The sequence below is a fragment of the Fragaria vesca genome, linkage group LG6 (genome assembly GCF_000184155.1).
Source record: "Fragaria vesca subsp. vesca linkage group LG6, FraVesHawaii_1.0, whole genome shotgun sequence".
In the NCBI taxonomy this organism is placed as follows: Eukaryota; Viridiplantae; Streptophyta; class Magnoliopsida; order Rosales; family Rosaceae; genus Fragaria; species Fragaria vesca.
The window spans coordinates 4,690,290-4,706,467 of record NC_020496.1 but is presented as its reverse complement, the minus strand read 5'-3'; the positions used below and the strand labels follow the sequence as shown (position 1 = coordinate 4,706,467).

General features: G+C 36.8%; 3 protein-coding genes and 1 pseudogene across 3 annotated transcripts in view; 3 read left to right on the top strand and 1 right to left on the bottom strand.

Moving 5' to 3' along the window:
• Window positions 1-2,441, top strand: part of LOC101308689 (heparan-alpha-glucosaminide N-acetyltransferase-like) — a 3,428-nt gene extending 987 nt beyond the window's left edge. Inside the window, exons 4-13 of the mRNA XM_004302340.1 lie at window positions 62-138; window positions 247-362; window positions 462-579; window positions 674-790; window positions 896-987; window positions 1,255-1,321; window positions 1,413-1,494; window positions 1,577-1,668; window positions 1,762-1,905; window positions 2,103-2,441. Of these exons, the coding sequence (XP_004302388.1) occupies window positions 62-138; window positions 247-362; window positions 462-579; window positions 674-790; window positions 896-987; window positions 1,255-1,321; window positions 1,413-1,494; window positions 1,577-1,668; window positions 1,762-1,905; window positions 2,103-2,249 (1,052 nt within the window). The 3' untranslated portion in view covers window positions 2,250-2,441. The remainder of the gene's footprint in view (window positions 1-61; window positions 139-246; window positions 363-461; window positions 580-673; window positions 791-895; window positions 988-1,254; window positions 1,322-1,412; window positions 1,495-1,576; window positions 1,669-1,761; window positions 1,906-2,102) is intronic.
• Window positions 2,442-2,522: 81 nt separating this feature from the next.
• Window positions 2,523-2,868, bottom strand: LOC101308391 (annotated as a pseudogene).
• Window positions 2,869-3,258: 390 nt separating this feature from the next.
• On the top strand, window positions 3,259-4,485 carry LOC101312656 (putative F-box protein At3g23260-like). The gene has a single exon (XM_004304924.1). It carries the CDS (start codon window positions 3,259-3,261, stop codon window positions 4,483-4,485), a length of 1,227 nt encoding a protein of 408 aa, XP_004304972.1.
• A 735-nt stretch (window positions 4,486-5,220) lies between these two features.
• On the top strand, window positions 5,221-8,916 carry LOC101308100 (26S protease regulatory subunit 6A homolog A-like). The gene is made up of 10 exons (XM_004302339.1): window positions 5,221-5,444; window positions 5,659-5,775; window positions 6,102-6,209; window positions 6,494-6,685; window positions 6,784-6,975; window positions 7,441-7,559; window positions 7,741-7,828; window positions 8,155-8,274; window positions 8,357-8,497; window positions 8,621-8,916. Exons 1-10 carry the CDS (start codon window positions 5,325-5,327, stop codon window positions 8,696-8,698), a joined length of 1,275 nt encoding a protein of 424 aa, XP_004302387.1. The 5' UTR covers window positions 5,221-5,324; the 3' UTR covers window positions 8,699-8,916.
• Window positions 8,917-16,178: the final 7,262 nt, after the last annotated feature.

Sequence of the window (16,178 nt, the reverse complement as noted above, 5' to 3'; positions counted from 1 at the left end):
TGAGAGTGTTATTTTTTAAGGACCGGAAGTGATGTTAATATGCCTTTGATATGTTCTGAAGGAGGTTTCTCACATGCTCCTGACAAACTAACATATGGTGTTGACATGAAAGAAATAAGGTGGTGTGGGATTCTCCAGGTAAGGTTTATAATTGATATGCATTTGCATGCTGTTAGTATTTGATTACTTAGTCTTAGTTTAAAGAGGCATATAGCAGTATGTAGTAATTTTCGTCACCCTCTGTAGAGAATTGCTCTTGCATATCTGGTAGTGGCTCTGATAGAAATTTTCTTGAGATGCGCACAAAGAAAAGATGTGGCACCTGGCAGGCTCTCCATTTTCAAGTTATACTATTGGCAGTGGTAAATCTATGTGACTGCAATGATATGGTCTTTTCCCTTTGCTGATTTATTTTTTCTAGAAAAACATTTACTGATGATTCTCCATTTCCAAATTTCCAGGCTGGTTGCAGCATGTGTACTCACTACTTACTTTGCTGTTATATATGGGACATATGTTCCTGATTGGCAATTTACCGTCCACGACAGAGACAGTAGTGATTACGGAAAAAGTTTCACTGTAAGCTTTTGGTTCTCAGATCACATAAGACATAATTATCAATGATTGGGATGTCTGAACCATTAGTCAGTGAAAGCGTTCATTTCAATTTCAGGTATTTTGTGGTGCTAGAGGAAAACTGGATCCTCCTTGTAATGCAGTGGGATACATTGACAGACAAGTGTTGGGAATCAATCATATGTATCAGCATCCAGCTTGGAAAAGATCAAAAGTATGTAGTTTATCTCCCTTTCTTTCGTTTAATCATCTCTGATCATCAAGAGATTATAACACTGGTCAGGTTTAAAGATTTAACTGATTCACTCTGAATTGCCAGGCTTGCACTGAAAATTCCCCATATGAAGGACCTTTCCGAAATGATGCTCCATCATGGTGCCGTGCTCCTTTTGAACCTGAAGGAATTGTAAGGTAATATAACCTCTGACTTTGTTAGATCACAAGAAACTTGGATACGAAAACTTATTTCCTTTGACTTCTAAAAGAAATGGTTGAGAAAGGTACTTGGAAGTAGAGCAATTCATTGTATCCTTACATTTACGCAGTCACAGTTTTTGTCATAAACCCGATAAAATCTGATATTTAAGGCTCACAAATCTAACGTGTATTGAGTATAGTTTACAGCTTGAAGTCTTCTAGAACTGTTTACTTATCTGGTTTATTTCTTCATATATGTAGCTCAATATCTGCAATTCTCTCCACAATCATCGGAGTACACTTCGGACATGTGCTTATACATATGAAGGTTAACTAACTGTTGTGTCTGTAATTTGGTATACTTGATGCTTGGAATTTGTCAAAGACTTTTTCTTACTTGGCACATCTTGCATTTATAGGGTCATCAAGCTAGATTGAAGCATTGGATCCTTATGGGCTTTGCCCTCCTCATCTTAGGAAATGTTCTTCATTTCACTCATGGTGCGAACTGAGGTGAAGTGTATGCAACTTTCTTTGCACATACCACTCCATTATTCTTTCTAATGTTTTATCCCTGGTGTAGCAATTCCTTCAAATAAACAGCTATATACATTTAGCTACGTATGCATAACGTCTGGAGCAGCAGCTTTGGTGTTTTCAGCCTTCTACATCATGGTAGAATATACTAGGATAATTTCTTGGAAAATTATGGATCTTTGAGTTTTTTGTTTACTCCTCTTTATAAAAGTTGATATCCTCTCATTCCAGGTTGATATCTACGATAAAAAGTTCATGTTTCTTCCTCTGGAATGGATTGGCATGAATGCTATGCTTGTCTATGTTATGGCAGCTGAAGGCATCTTTGCAGGATTCTTCAACGGTTGGTATTACAAGGACCCCCATAATACACTAGTACGTTCACATACTCTTTCTGTGATTACCATGTTACATTGATTATTTTCTCACCATAACAAATTCGACAGTAATGCTGGTGCTTGCTGTACATAGCTGACTGTGATTAGTGGGATTCTCTTTTCCATGGAAATGGTTTAATAGCTTGTTTTTCAGCTGATACTGATATGAGAAATATTTCTTGTACCTTGTGGCAGATATATTGGATCCAGAAGCACATTTTTGTTGGGATTTGGCATTCAAGGAGAGTAGGCATTCTGCTCTATGTCCTCTTTGCAGAGATCTTGTTTTGGGGCATTGTTGCTGGCATTTTGCATTGGTTGGGCATATATTGGAAGCTTTAAACTACCGATATGCTATACTTCTCACAGTGAATGAGAGTTTTTCTGTACTGTACGTATTCAAATTTGATCTATTACATTTACCTAAGTAATTGCTCAACAGACGGTCATGGGAATGTGGCAACTTATAAGGAGCGTTCCCATGAAAATACATAATGGGAATCAAAATCAGCATTCAATCTGAAACAGAAGAAATGTCCATTGAATCAAGAGTAGATTAATACTGTTGCAACAGCAAACTCCAACAATTTTCCCTTGATCTCATGCTCTTGTAGATCAAATGAGCTTAATACCTTCTTCCATCACATTATCTATGACAGCTTTAACCTTACCATGATATTTCTGTTCACTCTTCAAGTGGACTGCCACAGCAGTGATGTTCTTCAGCAGCAGGCGCTCACCTAATATCTTCCCAATCCTTGCAGCAGCAGCAGCAGCAACATCCCGACTCCAAGCTTTCTCTCAATGCCTTCTCCTTAGAGATTGCGGAAGCAGCTACAGTGGCTGTTGGTGAGTGAAAGACCTGTGCAGTTACATATTTATTTGTGATGTGCATTTTCAGAACATAAGGCCTTAGGAACTTCGTAATAGTAGGTGGCCTGACTGGAGGAGGAACAACCATCTCTGTTTGCAAACACTCGAACAATTAAACGTAACTTTGGTTAATGCTCTCATATAATCCATTCTGTTTTGCTCCAATCTGCTCAAGTCTTCTTGACCGAGTCATACTCTTAAAATAGCCATTTTAGTAATGTCTTCTTGGATTTCCTAGCAAGTAACGATTAGTCCGTTCCTACATAAGAGATCCTCTAGGCATCCTCATCAAACTAGATCAACCATGTATGATGAGCTCATGAACTTTCCATTCCAAACTTGTATTATTTGAATCTCATTTCAACCAACCAACCATCAAAACAAGTTGGTGATCTTTTGGAAACTGAGCTTGGTATTCTTTCTGTTTGTTATCTGCAATATATGCATGTTTGAATAGAAAACAAGAGAGTTTTGCAGAATGGCTGAAGAGATTATGGTGTCGATCCTATCAAGGTTGCCTCCCAAATCTGTGATGCGATTCAAATGCGTGCGCAAGTCATGGTGTTCCTTGATCATCAGCTCAAGCTTCGTGGAAAAGCACCTTTCCATGTGCAACAAGCACTCGACATCCATCTTTTGCAAGCATTTTATCTTCAGGGATATCAACACCAAGGAGAAGGAAGTTGTATGCTCATTGATCACATTTTCCAATAACGATGAGCATGACACTCATTCTGTAGTCGAGCACGTTCCCATTCCCCTGTCTTCTGATATACAAACGAGGGGTAACTTCATAGATATTGAAGCTCTCTTCGCCGCATCGATTATAGGACATTGTAATGGAATTTTTTGTATATCTTTTGGTCTAGCTTCTGGTAGCATTGTTTTATGGAATCCAGCAATCAAGGACTTCAAGATTCTTCCCAAGCAGCAGTGCCTTGATGGTGCTATAAATTCCATGGCATTTGGCTATGATCCCAAATCCAAAGATTACAAAGTCTTGGACATTGTGGATCCAACTGGAGAAAGAATAGGTGAGGATCGTCTCGTTTTTAGTCTTCCAAAAGTAGAAGTATACACCTTGAGTACCAACTCGTGGAGAGAAATCGAGAGCTATAGTTTAGAAACAGAAACCACTTTGTTCTTGCCTATGTTTCACCAAATGTTCATGAATGGAATTTGCTATTGGATTGGATGTGAGAGACAAAGGGAGTTCATGGACTTGTATGATAGAAATGACGAGGAATGGGCTAGACAGGTGATCAATACATTTGATATGAGAAATGAAGTGTTTGATCATATATTGCTTCCTTATAGTTTATACGATCTAAATGCTAGGTATTTTCACTTGCACATCATTTCATGGAAGGAGTCTATTGCTCTTTTTGGTATGTATTCCTTTGGAGCTCTATTTACTACTGATTCATATGGATTATGGGTACTGAATAATTTGGGTGATGTTCATGAGGGTTCTTGGACAAAGCTGTTAACCCTAGATGTCTTACTGGGGATGCAGAAGGAATTGGTGTTTTGGAAGAGTGACGAAATTCTTATGGTTGCGAAAGATGGACGTATATTCACTCACAACATAGAGACTGAAAGGTTTAGGTATGTCCCTATTGACAGCTTGTTTCCTGATAATTGTGAAGCTGTTGTTTGTGTCAACAGTATAGTTCCAGTCACACCTGAGAAGCAACAAGCTTGAGAGTTGAGTTATATATACTTGTGTATCTGTAAGGATGAATTTGTGAAGAATTTAATTGTTTAAAGTCTCATGGTTCTTTCACTCCTCAGATTTTGTTGCTTCTAGTAAGGGAGATCCTCGATCGAGCATACTAGTTTCTGTGTTTGCTAATGTAGCTGAAAGCTCACACACATCAGTTTGATTTAGAGTGTCAAAATGACAAACGAGGTTCAAAAAGTTTTAGGTTAAATTTCTTCATACTCTGCAACTTAATGCAAAGAATCATGGCACTCTTATAACAGTCTCGTTCACTTGATGAACTATTAATGATATACTCTTTATACACCCATTCACCCAACATACTTCTTGCAACAAGCAAATAACTGTACACTTGGTCGAAAGACTCAAAACCACTATGCACATCTCGAAGAAAAGTAAGAAAACTCTTTCTCACCTTCTGAGTCGAAAATTGATCATAAAGTTGAAGGGACTGGTTACAAAGTAGAAAAACATGCAACACTTTTATGGTTTTTTGTTACTAATCATGGTCGTTAATGTCAAATTAAAATGTTGGTGTACTGAGACATTTACGCAGAGACCCAACAAAAAAAAATTGAAAAATTTGACGAAAGTGTAGGCCGGCCCATCTCTCTCCATTAAGCCCATCTTAGTTTCCATGACGGTTTCGGCCCAAAACGCATAAACAGAACAAAAAAACCTTCGTGTTGTATAAGAAAAAGGAAAACCTCTCTCTATATAACCAAGAAGTAGAAGCATTCTGAAGTCCCTACTCTTTTTCTTTCTGCAAAATCTGAAACTCTCTTTCTCTCGGAAAAGCAAAGGCAAATCGGAATCGGAATATGGCGACGAATATGGTGGTGGAGGACACGAGCTTCGAGGACGAGCAGCTCGCCGCCATGACCACCGACGACATTATCAGAGCCACTCGCCTCCTCGACAACGAGATCCGTATTCACAAGGTCCCCTATCTCTCTAACTCTCTCTGTACTTGGGCTTCTACTATTCTAGGGTTTGTTACAACTCTTATGAGTTTCTGTAGTTAATTATCGATTCAATTCGGAGAATTAGGGCGAAAAGCCCTCGAATTTGATTTTGGGATTTTTTTGGTTTTTCTGAAGTAAGTTTATGATTGGTTGAGTGTGTTTGTCTGACTTGATTATTGTGGGATTGAAGGAAGAACTGCAAAGAACGAATTTGGAGCTGGATTCGTTCAAGGAAAAGATAAAGGAGAATCAGGAAAAGATTAAGCTCAATAAGCAGCTGCCCTACTTGGTCGGCAACATTGTTGAGGTAATGCTTCCTGTAATTTTTGCGTTAAGCATTGTTGTTGTAGTTCTGAATGTCCGGGATGCGAATATATTAAAGGGGAAAGTGTCCAATTTGCCTTGTTAGTCTAATTTATGTGCCAGAAATTCATTAACTTTAGCTGTTGAATGACTTATTTTAAACTTTTATGTAACTTGTTTGATGACTTATAAGTTATAAGTTCATGAATATGTAACCATGACTCTTTTGCTGTATATAGAGACTATATGTAGACCGTTGAGCTGTGAGCCTTTTTTTGAGATGATGTGTTTGTTCTAACATTACCTGGTTCTGACTTGTTCTGTTTTCAGATATTAGAAATGAATCCAGAAGATGAAGCTGAGGAAGATGGGGCAAACATTGACCTTGACTCGCAAAGAAAGGGCAAGTGTGTTGTTTTGAAAACATCTACTCGTCAGGTAAAGCCTGCTGATCAATGTTTTGTTCATATTTTTGTGTATTTAGTAAAAGCAAAGAGTGCAGTTAGTGGTATTGTTGCACTCGCTTTACCCTTCCTGCGATTTGATTCATTTTAAAACAGTCATTCGTCAGTATTTGGGAAACTAGTTTTTAAGCTCAGCATGGCTGGGCTTTGTTTTTCTTCAAATTTGAGAAAGAGGGGATTTTGGACCTAATTCTTTTTTGTATCATATTAGACCCAGTAGTTTAACTGTGAACCATTATTGGTTTTTATTGATTGCAGACAATCTTTCTGCCCGTTGTTGGGCTTGTCGATCCCGATAAATTGAAGCCCGGAGATCTTGTTGGTGTGAACAAAGATAGTTACTTGATCTTGGATACTCTTCCATCCGAGTATGATTCCCGGGTAAAGGCTATGGAGGTTGATGAGAAACCAACTGAAGATTACAATGATATTGGAGGGCTGGAGAAACAGGCAAGTCTCCGACTTTAAGCGTGCGCTGTTGACTTGCTCACTTGTATCCACCAAACAGTTATTCTGTACCCTAATACCCTTTTTTTTTCCTGCAACAGATTCAAGAACTGGTTGAGGCAATTGTTTTGCCCATGACCCACAAGGAGCGTTTTCAGAAGTTAGGGGTTCGCCCACCAAAGGGAGTCCTTTTGTATGGGCCTCCTGGAACTGGTAAAACTTTAATGGCCCGTGCTTGTGCTGCACAAACAAATGCCACTTTTCTGAAACTTGCAGGCCCACAACTGGTTCAGGTATGGCACAATTTCTCTTCTTTTTTTTTTCGCAACATTTGTTTCATTGAATGCAAGATTACGAATTGAGCAATTAGAGGTGCTTTTGTAATGATTTTGAGGATGCTTTAATGCCTCTGTCATTGTTTCATTTTCTCCAATTTGGCTTTTCATTTGCTTCTTCTATTACCAATGTTTTTGCTCTGTTTACACAAGGATAATCTCTTTCTTGAAGTTATAATGTCCTTGCATTGTGAAGAATTGAATTATTTGTTTGTGAAGTGTCTTAGATTTAAATGTTTCTTCTACAATCTACAGACTTCGTTTGCCTTATCTTTGTAATACATGATTGATGTTAGACTTGTAGTCCTTTGGAAGTGCAAATGATAATTGTTACATCAAATTTGTATTTTTATATATAGTTTGTTTGTTTTAGCTTTTCTCACCGGGTACATATTGAGGTAATCATAATTGCAATGTATGTAGATGTTCATTGGGGATGGAGCAAAACTTGTTCGCGATGCCTTTCAACTTGCAAAAGAGAAATCTCCTTGCATCATTTTCATAGATGAAATTGATGCAATTGGCACAAAGCGGTTTGATAGGTACACTATTTTATCACCGTTGTTTTAAGTTAATATTGATTTTAAATTTCGGTTTCATATTAGATAACAACTATGTGCTCAGTATGTTTTTTTTTTTCCCATTTTCAACCTGTATTAATGGAATCATAACTTTACAGTTGAGCTTTCCTGATTGAATTTGTTCTCTCATTATTGGCTGCAGTGAAGTGAGTGGTGATAGGGAGGTGCAGCGTACAATGCTTGAGTTGCTTAATCAACTTGATGGTTTTAGTAGCGATGACCGGATTAAGGTTTGTTAGTTTTTCATATATTCATGTAACTATAGTTATTCGAGAACACATTGTAGATGTTGAATTCTTTTTCCTGCTATTATTTTGTTGTTACACATGGTTGCTCATAGATTTTAAAGTACAGTAGACTTGCAATGTTAGTGAATTATATGATTTTATCATCAAAAGTTTAATTTCCTTTGTAAAATGTAGTCATACAAGACATAGGTTCAAAACTTCAAAAGTTAAATTATTTAGTATATAAAGGAATGGGAAGTTTATATTTTTATTAATGATGAAGAATCTAAGGCACTTTTTCAGTTGGACTAATTGTCTTTAATTTACAGGTGATAGCAGCGACAAATCGTGCTGATATCCTCGACCCTGCTCTTATGCGTTCTGGTCGATTGGATCGTAAAATTGAGTTTCCTCATCCTACTGAAGAAGCAAGAGCTCGGATTCTGCAGGTTTGTCTTTTGCAATTGGTTAGGTTTTGGGAGTATTTCGCTCTTAGCTGTCTCTAACTTTATTTGTTGCGTTACTTTGTAGATTCACTCTAGGAAGATGAATGTTCACCCGGACGTCAATTTTGAAGAATTAGCTCGCTCCACTGATGATTTCAATGGTGCACAGCTAAAAGCAGTTTGCGTGGAGGCAGGCATGCTAGCCCTTCGCCGTGATGCAACTGAGGTAATCTCATTACATGATCTTTAGGATGTATACACATCTTGGATTCATAAGATGGGTACAGTTTTTCTTATGAATTCCTTGCTCTAAATACTTTATCTTATGGGTCGTTTTGGTTCAATTCAGGTAAACCATGAAGATTTCAATGAAGGTATTATCCAAGTTCAAGCAAAGAAGAAGGCTAGCCTCAATTATTATGCATAGACTCAATCTTGGCAGTTCAGAATATTTTGCGGATTACAAAAGGGTATTTATCCTTTGCGCAAAAAGCATGTCTGAGTTCATGTTATCAGACCCTCATATACTGAACATGTAGTTTACATTTATTGTGTGGTATTTTGTTGTTTGCTTTGTAGCAAGTGATGAAATGAAATGTACCTTTGCACTTGCATTTTACGAGAAATGGAATCATTTCATTGCGAATGTGGTGCCAGATATTGTCCTAATAATCAAGATCAAGAGTGTTAGGACGAAAACACATTATGCTTATTGTTTGCCTACTCAAAACTGAAACTCCATAATTGGTTCCTTATTAAGCATGTTGCCATCTTTCGCTGAAACTATACTACTCATATATTCAACAATTTGAGTTCTACCCAGAATCCTGCCGTTCAGAGGAACATAGTTAAACTTGTTGGTACGAATGTCGTAGAAGATTAGATCAGAAGCATCATCACCCAGGGCAACATGCAACAAAAACAAACAGCTCATCGCTCTTTCCAAATAATGCAAAGTGACATTGAAGCCTTACCACCGACTTAATCACCAGGTGTTTTGTCCAAGAATCCTTGTCCTCCATTACCAAGCACAGCAAGAATCAGAATATTGTGCTAATATATGTAGCATGAAATGTCTCATCACCTATATCAAACGAAATGATGTGTGCATTCAATTTTATTTACACGTGTTTTAGAACCTTCTCTTCTTCCCTTCCACACCAGTAAATAATTCCTTTGGAGTGTATATTCCTTTAGTGTGAGCATCCGAATCTAGAAAAACGATAGTATTTTCCTTTACTAAACCATCATTCTTGATTTATTTCCAAGAATTTGTAAGGAGGTCGTACACTTCTGATTTACGAGGATGAATACATTGATCAGTATAATCCTGTCCAGTATGTGTGTAAGTCTAACAACTTTGTAATTTCTCAACCTGAGATCACATCCAAAACCCACGGCAGCTGTAGGGAACGATTCCGGGGAAGAGAGGGCAAGCTGCGACTAGGGAAGAAGCTTGAAGTCTTTGATTGCTGGATTGCATAAAACGATGTTCAGTTTCTGTCCATAATCGCCACACATTTAATCCCATCACAATGACATGATATTTTTATAGTAGAAACCAAACCTTCAATGAATACTTCCCCCTGCACTTTAAACCCATGGAATGTGGAAATTGGATATCTTCCCAGAAACCAACCATCAAAATCACTGCAAAGTTGAACAATGACAATACAATAAGTTCCATCTCATAGGGTTTTGATCTGTAATGACGAAACGCCTGAAAAGGAGGGTGGTGGAGGATAATGAAGGCTATTAGCAAGCCTATCAACAATTGGAACTAGCTTGGAAGAAGGCTGTCCATTGTGGCATAACCATTAGGCTTTCATATCAAGCTTAATGCGTTATTTTTACTGAAACTATACTACTCACGTCTTTTTCAACTAGACTGCAATGCAGCAGCGCACCATTTAGAGGAAGATAGTTGAACTTGTGGGTAGAAACGTAAAGATCGAGATTGATCACAGGCAACCAAAACAAACTGCTCGTCACTCTTCCCAAATAATGCAAATTGATTTGTAATATTTACAAACGGCTCCAGAGCCAAGTACTTTGTCCAAGAACCCTTACCACCACCAAGGTCATCCATCACCCATATGTCTAGGGTAGTCCAGCCACGAACACAAAGAGTAATGATTCTTTCCACAATCCAAGTACACCACCTGTTTCTGCATAAACTCGGAGGCTATGTAGAAGCACGGTGGAACATGAACAAGAAACAACATGAGCAAGAGACGCAATAGTGGTTCACCATGTCATCGGAGGACATAGTTACGTCAACTTAAGTTCTACTAGCAAGAGGTCAATTTGCTTTTGGTGTTACAAGAGTTCTCCAAGATGGAGTGAGTAGAGTTGAGATTCGGATCCTTTCTACATATGGGAAACCTTCATTTTCCTTTTATGGCCAAAAATAACTTCAAATCCGATTTAACAGATTTTGAGCGACGAACCCGGAAAGTCTAAAACAACATCTTCTTGAATATTCCAGCAGCTACCAACCTTATGATATGAGAATTACCGATCTTCAAATCATTCTTTTTGATTATTCATCGCTTCCTGACTTTTATTTTTTTCTGTCTAAATTTGGCTCATTCTCGTTCTACATCATATGAAGAAAGACATAACCAATAACGAACTGTGGTACACATATACTCCAACTCATAATGCAAAGCATTGAATTATTCAATAAACATGAGTAGCTTTATGATAATTTTGTCAATGAATAACAAATACTTTGAAACAAGGATCAAGTAGTACGAATTGAACTCAATTACAGCCAGGTACAGATTGACTTGGAACTCATGATTCCATATGGACCGAAGGGTACTAGAAAACAAAATAGACTTTGGCATTGAAAGGGCACATAAATCTCTTTACTGTATCTTAAAAGGAATAAAATAGAAACCGTACAATACTTAACAACTTTTCCAAGGTTTGACGGTTTACACATCGAAAATAAGAGCAAGTCAATAGGCTGATTGTAGAGAAAGAAATGGAACTTGTAATAATGACGTCCAGGCAAGATCAATAATCATGAGAATTCAAGAAATCTTGTCTAAGATAAAACTTGATCGATAATAGGATCATAAGCAAATAAGAAGAGAATAAGAAGCATGAAAGTAGGCTGCACAAGTTTTTGCTAGAAGAGAACGAAGAGAATAAAAATAAAACCAGTTGGAGGAGATATATCGAAAAGTTCCAGTAGATTTAAAATTTCAACTTCCGTTTAACAAGTATACAAATACTGATGGACAACGACTCTAATAGAAACAACTTATATGAATGAGTTACGATACAAACGGACACCAAGAATAGATCAAGAAATGAACACTCAAGTGCAGCCATATGAAGCTTCTTTTGAAATCATCAGGCACTACAATGAAACAAGATTTGACATGGAACATATTTGCACTAAAATAATTTCAAGGATATATACCAAAATATATGGAGGCTGTAAATAAACCTCATAAGAAAAGATTTTGAGGAAAGAGGACGTGGGCTTCTAAAAGGGGCGGGGTTTAGTGTAGCAATCTAATTAAACTTCATGTTTTTGTTCAAAATCATTAATAAACCTCCCTTGATCCTTGATTTTTGAACAGTCTAATTAAACTTCATAATTTACCTTAATTATAGTCATTTCTTGTTAACAATAATTGATAGATAACCAATAAATTAACGAAATAAATGACTGTTTGAAACTTTAATATGAAGTTTTCTACCGGTTCTTTCTCTTTAGATTATATTATGTTTATTATATCAAATTTGAAATAGTTATTCATATATTTTTCTTCTTTATCTTAAAAGAGCATAATATAATTTTATCATAAATTTTTCATATGCTACCATTTATATTTTACCCCCCCCACCACCAAAACTCTTGAATCCCGGTTCCACCATTGACTTCTGTGCATACTTCAAAGAACTTCAACATGGATATTCAAAGACTAATAGTTTATATTAAAACTAACGCCTCCATAACAAAAACACTTGAACCATATATGGATAAGTAGCTCCCAACATACTTATATGATCATATCAGAAAGAAGAATTAAAATGAAAGAGACATCAAAACAATGGAACTCAATTTCAAGTTGACAAACCAAATGCTTGTTAATTTGCAATTAAGGAAGAATGCATAAGAACCATTCCAACACAATCACACCAATTACATATCAAACTAGAATCAAAGCTATAAAGACAAGTTTGTTTTCCCTACCTCAAATCAAGCAACCAGCAGCCTAATCTCCAAGAGAAGCAACAAAACTCCAATCACAAGCACCTAATTCAGACGACAACAATTCCAATATCAAACCAAACACCTAGCTTGCAAATCCAAGTTACCTAATTGAATTTCAAAACACAAATCATACTCCAATTTATTGGAAAATAGCTGAATTAAGAACTAGTTTGAGAAAGAGTAGATTGAAACAAAACGAATGGGTTTTGAAAAGATGAGAATTTAGAACTTACTGGACATAGCTGCATATAAACGGGAAATTTAAACTCTTGTGTTATGAGTTTCATGGAAATCAATCTCTTTGAAGCTATGGCAGAAATGTAGAGCTTAATTAAAGCTTTGGGTGAGTGAATGAAAATCAATTTCTTTTGGAAAGAAAACACAAGAGAACAAAGAAGAACAAGAAGGCGCCTGTGGTTGAGAAAACAAAAGAAAACAATAGGCATATGGTCGATTAACATGTGGTTTTATCTAGATGGTCACTTGAAACTTCTACAGCCAATCAGATATTTCTACAAAAAAAATATTTTAATTATAACTAAGCATTCCTCAAGTTTGAATTTTGTTTTTTTCTCACTTACATTGAATTTATCAAAGGGCTCCATTTATCAAAATACTTTTTAAGGTCTCCCAGCATATTGCATATGTGACACTGCAAGAAGAGGTATGTGACACTGTGGTACAATGACAATGTGGTACAAAGACAATTTACAGTGACACTGTGGTACACGCTGACACGTGTCGGGAACTCATGAAAACTGTGTCATCAATTTTTTATACTCATTTAGTGCAGGGAGTTCGGGTCCAAAAACTCAGAAAAAAATCAAAAAAAAAAAATCCCGATTGGTCCTTATTGGGTCGATTCAAAATGGGAGGCGTTCGGTTCGGGCCACAAATCGGCCTGTTGACTTTCAATTCGGTTTGGGCTCGGGTTCGGGCTCGGTCTTGCACTGAAAGCCCGTTTAGGCCTGAGATACACAATTTTTGTCACGCGTTATCATCTTATTAGTCCATATAATTTTTTATTAAGAAAAAAAAACCCTAAAACTAAAGAGTCTTCAACTCTTTTCTGAGTCTTCTATACGCCTCTTTTCTCTTTCTCTTTATCTCTTCTCTTCTAACACTTGAAGGCAAAACCCAGAAGAAGATCTCGTTCCTATTCATCAAGATTTGGCTATGGACACCAAAGCTGTTGTTACTCCACAACTCAAAGGTATTCATCGATTTTGATTTTACCTAAGTGCTTGTTTCTCTTTTCTGGTTCGTTATTCTTTGTGGGTTTCGTGGTTTTGGTTTAGATGCGCAGTAAAAATTGTTTAATTTTGTGTGGATTTCTTGAAGCAATTGTCATTTCTATCAAGTTTGTACTAATGAGTTTTAGACTTTTAGGATGATGTGGTGTAGTTCTTGATGAGTTTTGTATCAGTAGAAGAAAAATTGTTTAAATTGATAGGTGACGATGTTGAATTGTAGGCTTGTAGCTTGAATTGGGGATTGTCTTCTTGACCTGATTATTGGTTGGGTATGGTTTTTCCTTTAGATTGTTTTCTTGATTTGAATATTGTATTTGACTTGATCTGCTGTAGAGCTTAAAACTTTGGGTGAGTGAATGAAGATCAATTTCTTTTGGAAAGAAAGCACAAGAGAATAGAGAAGAATAAGCTTCTACACCAAATCAAATATTTCTACTAAAAAAAATATTTTAAATAAACTATCAAGTTTAAATTTTGAATGATAACTAAGCATTTTTCAAGCTTGAATTTTGTTTTTTTCTTTCACATTGAATTTATCAAAATACTTTTAAGGTCTCCCAGCATATTGCATATGTGACACTGTAGGAAGAGGTATGTGACACTGTGGTACAATGACAATGTGGTACAAAGACAATTTACAGTGACACTGTGGTACACGCTGACACGTGTCGGGAACTCATGAAAACCGTGTCATCAATTTTTTATACTTATTTAGTGCTGGGCGTTCGGGCCCAAAAACCCAGAAAAAATCGAAAAAAAAGCCTGATCGGTCCCTATCGGGCTGGTCCAAATTGGGAGGAGTTCGGTTCGGGCTCGGTCCTGCACCAAAAGCCCTTTCAGGCCTGAGATACACAATTTTTGCCACGCGTCAGCATTTTATTAGTCTATATAATTTTTTTATTTAAAAAAAAAACCCTAAAACTAAAGAATCTTCAACTCTTTTATGAGTCTTCTATGAGCCTCTTTTGTCTTTCTCTGTATCTCTTCTCTTTTAACATTTGAAGACAAAACCTCGAAGAAGATCTCGTTCCTATTCATCAAGATTTAGTCATGGACGCTAGAGCTGTTGTTACTCCACAACCCAGAGGTATTCATCGATTTTGATCTCACTTAAGTGTTTGTTTCTCTTTTCTGGTTCGTTATTCTTTGTGGGTTTCGTGGTTTTGGTTTAGATGTGCAGTAAAAGTTGTTCAATTTTGTGTGGATTTCTTGAAGTAATTGTCATTTCTATCGTGTTTGGACTAATGAGTGTTAGACTTTTAGGATGATGTGGTGTAGTTCTTGATGAGTTTTGTATCAGTAGAAGAAAGATTGTTTAAATTGATGGGTGATGATGTTGAATTGTAGGCTTGTAGCTTGAATTAGGGATTGTCTTCTTGACATAATTATTGGTTGGGTATGGTTTTTTTCTCTAGATTGCTTTTTTGATCTGAACATTGTATTTGTCTTGATCTGCCATTTGTATTCTCAAATTTAGATGATTGGGTTTTATAGGTTTTAGTTTTCAAGTGTAAAACCCCTTTATGGATTATCAGGTTTATTTCTGTAATTCTTTGTGAGTATACTGCCAACTGGGTTTTCCCTTGGTGCTGTGTTTGGTTTCTTCACATTTTCATGTGTTTGGTTCTTATAGAAAATCGATATGTTGCAGTGGAGGGGATTCTTCAGCTTCACAAGTTGCCTTTGAAATGTTTTCGTGAAGTGTCAAGCAGCTCTACTCTGTTGGTTCATGACCAGATATCTCAGCCAAGTGTCTAATCTGATGAGTGTGTATGAAGGGGAACTTGATGTACAGGATGTATGATCTTTTGGGTAGCTTTGAGTTCTGATTAGTTTTTGTTGAATGTTATTGCCTTTTTTGGACTTTAAATTTGATATGTAATGTTGATATGCAAATTAACTTTGGATCACTAGAGCTGAAATGGTGTAAAATTGCAATAATCTTGTTTGGGCCCCAAAAAAACCCGAAAGCCCGAAAAAAGACAATCGGGCCGGGCTCAGTCGGGCTTAAAAATTAAAAAGGCCCGACCCGACCCGACCTGAATTTTTCAAGTTTTGGGTCAGGTTTTTTGAAAGCCCGAACCGGCCCTACCAGAGCCCAGCCTTATACTCATTGGTATCAAGAGGGCCCATTTATCAAAATATTTTTCATGTTTCCCAGCATTTATACTCGTTGATTATTTGGTGTAATAATTTCTCTTCAATATCTATAATTTCTCCAAGGTACAAGCGGAGTTAGTCTGTGTAGGGGAGGAACCATATATGTGTGTATTGATTGATGAGCTACAGTACGTATGTACGTAATCCTTTTTGTATTGAATTTTCAAATACATGTGATGTGGTACATACGTACACTGCTATATATGTATAATTAAGTACATAGAAAGTCAAGTTTAGAGGACAGATACATGTCATGT

Coding starts and splice junctions, on each gene's coding strand:
- LOC101312656 (XM_004304924.1), top strand. CDS start 3,259: ATGGCTGAAGAGATTATGGTGTCGATCCTATCAAGGTTGCCTCCCAAA.
- LOC101308100 (XM_004302339.1), top strand. CDS start 5,325: ATGGCGACGAATATGGTGGTGGAGGACACGAGCTTCGAGGACGAGCAG. Junction 5,445..5,658: donor ACGAGATCCGTATTCACAAG/GTCCCCTATCTC, acceptor GTGGGATTGAAG/GAAGAACTGCAAAGAACGAA. Junction 8,275..8,356: donor CAAGAGCTCGGATTCTGCAG/GTTTGTCTTTTG, acceptor GTTACTTTGTAG/ATTCACTCTAGGAAGATGAA.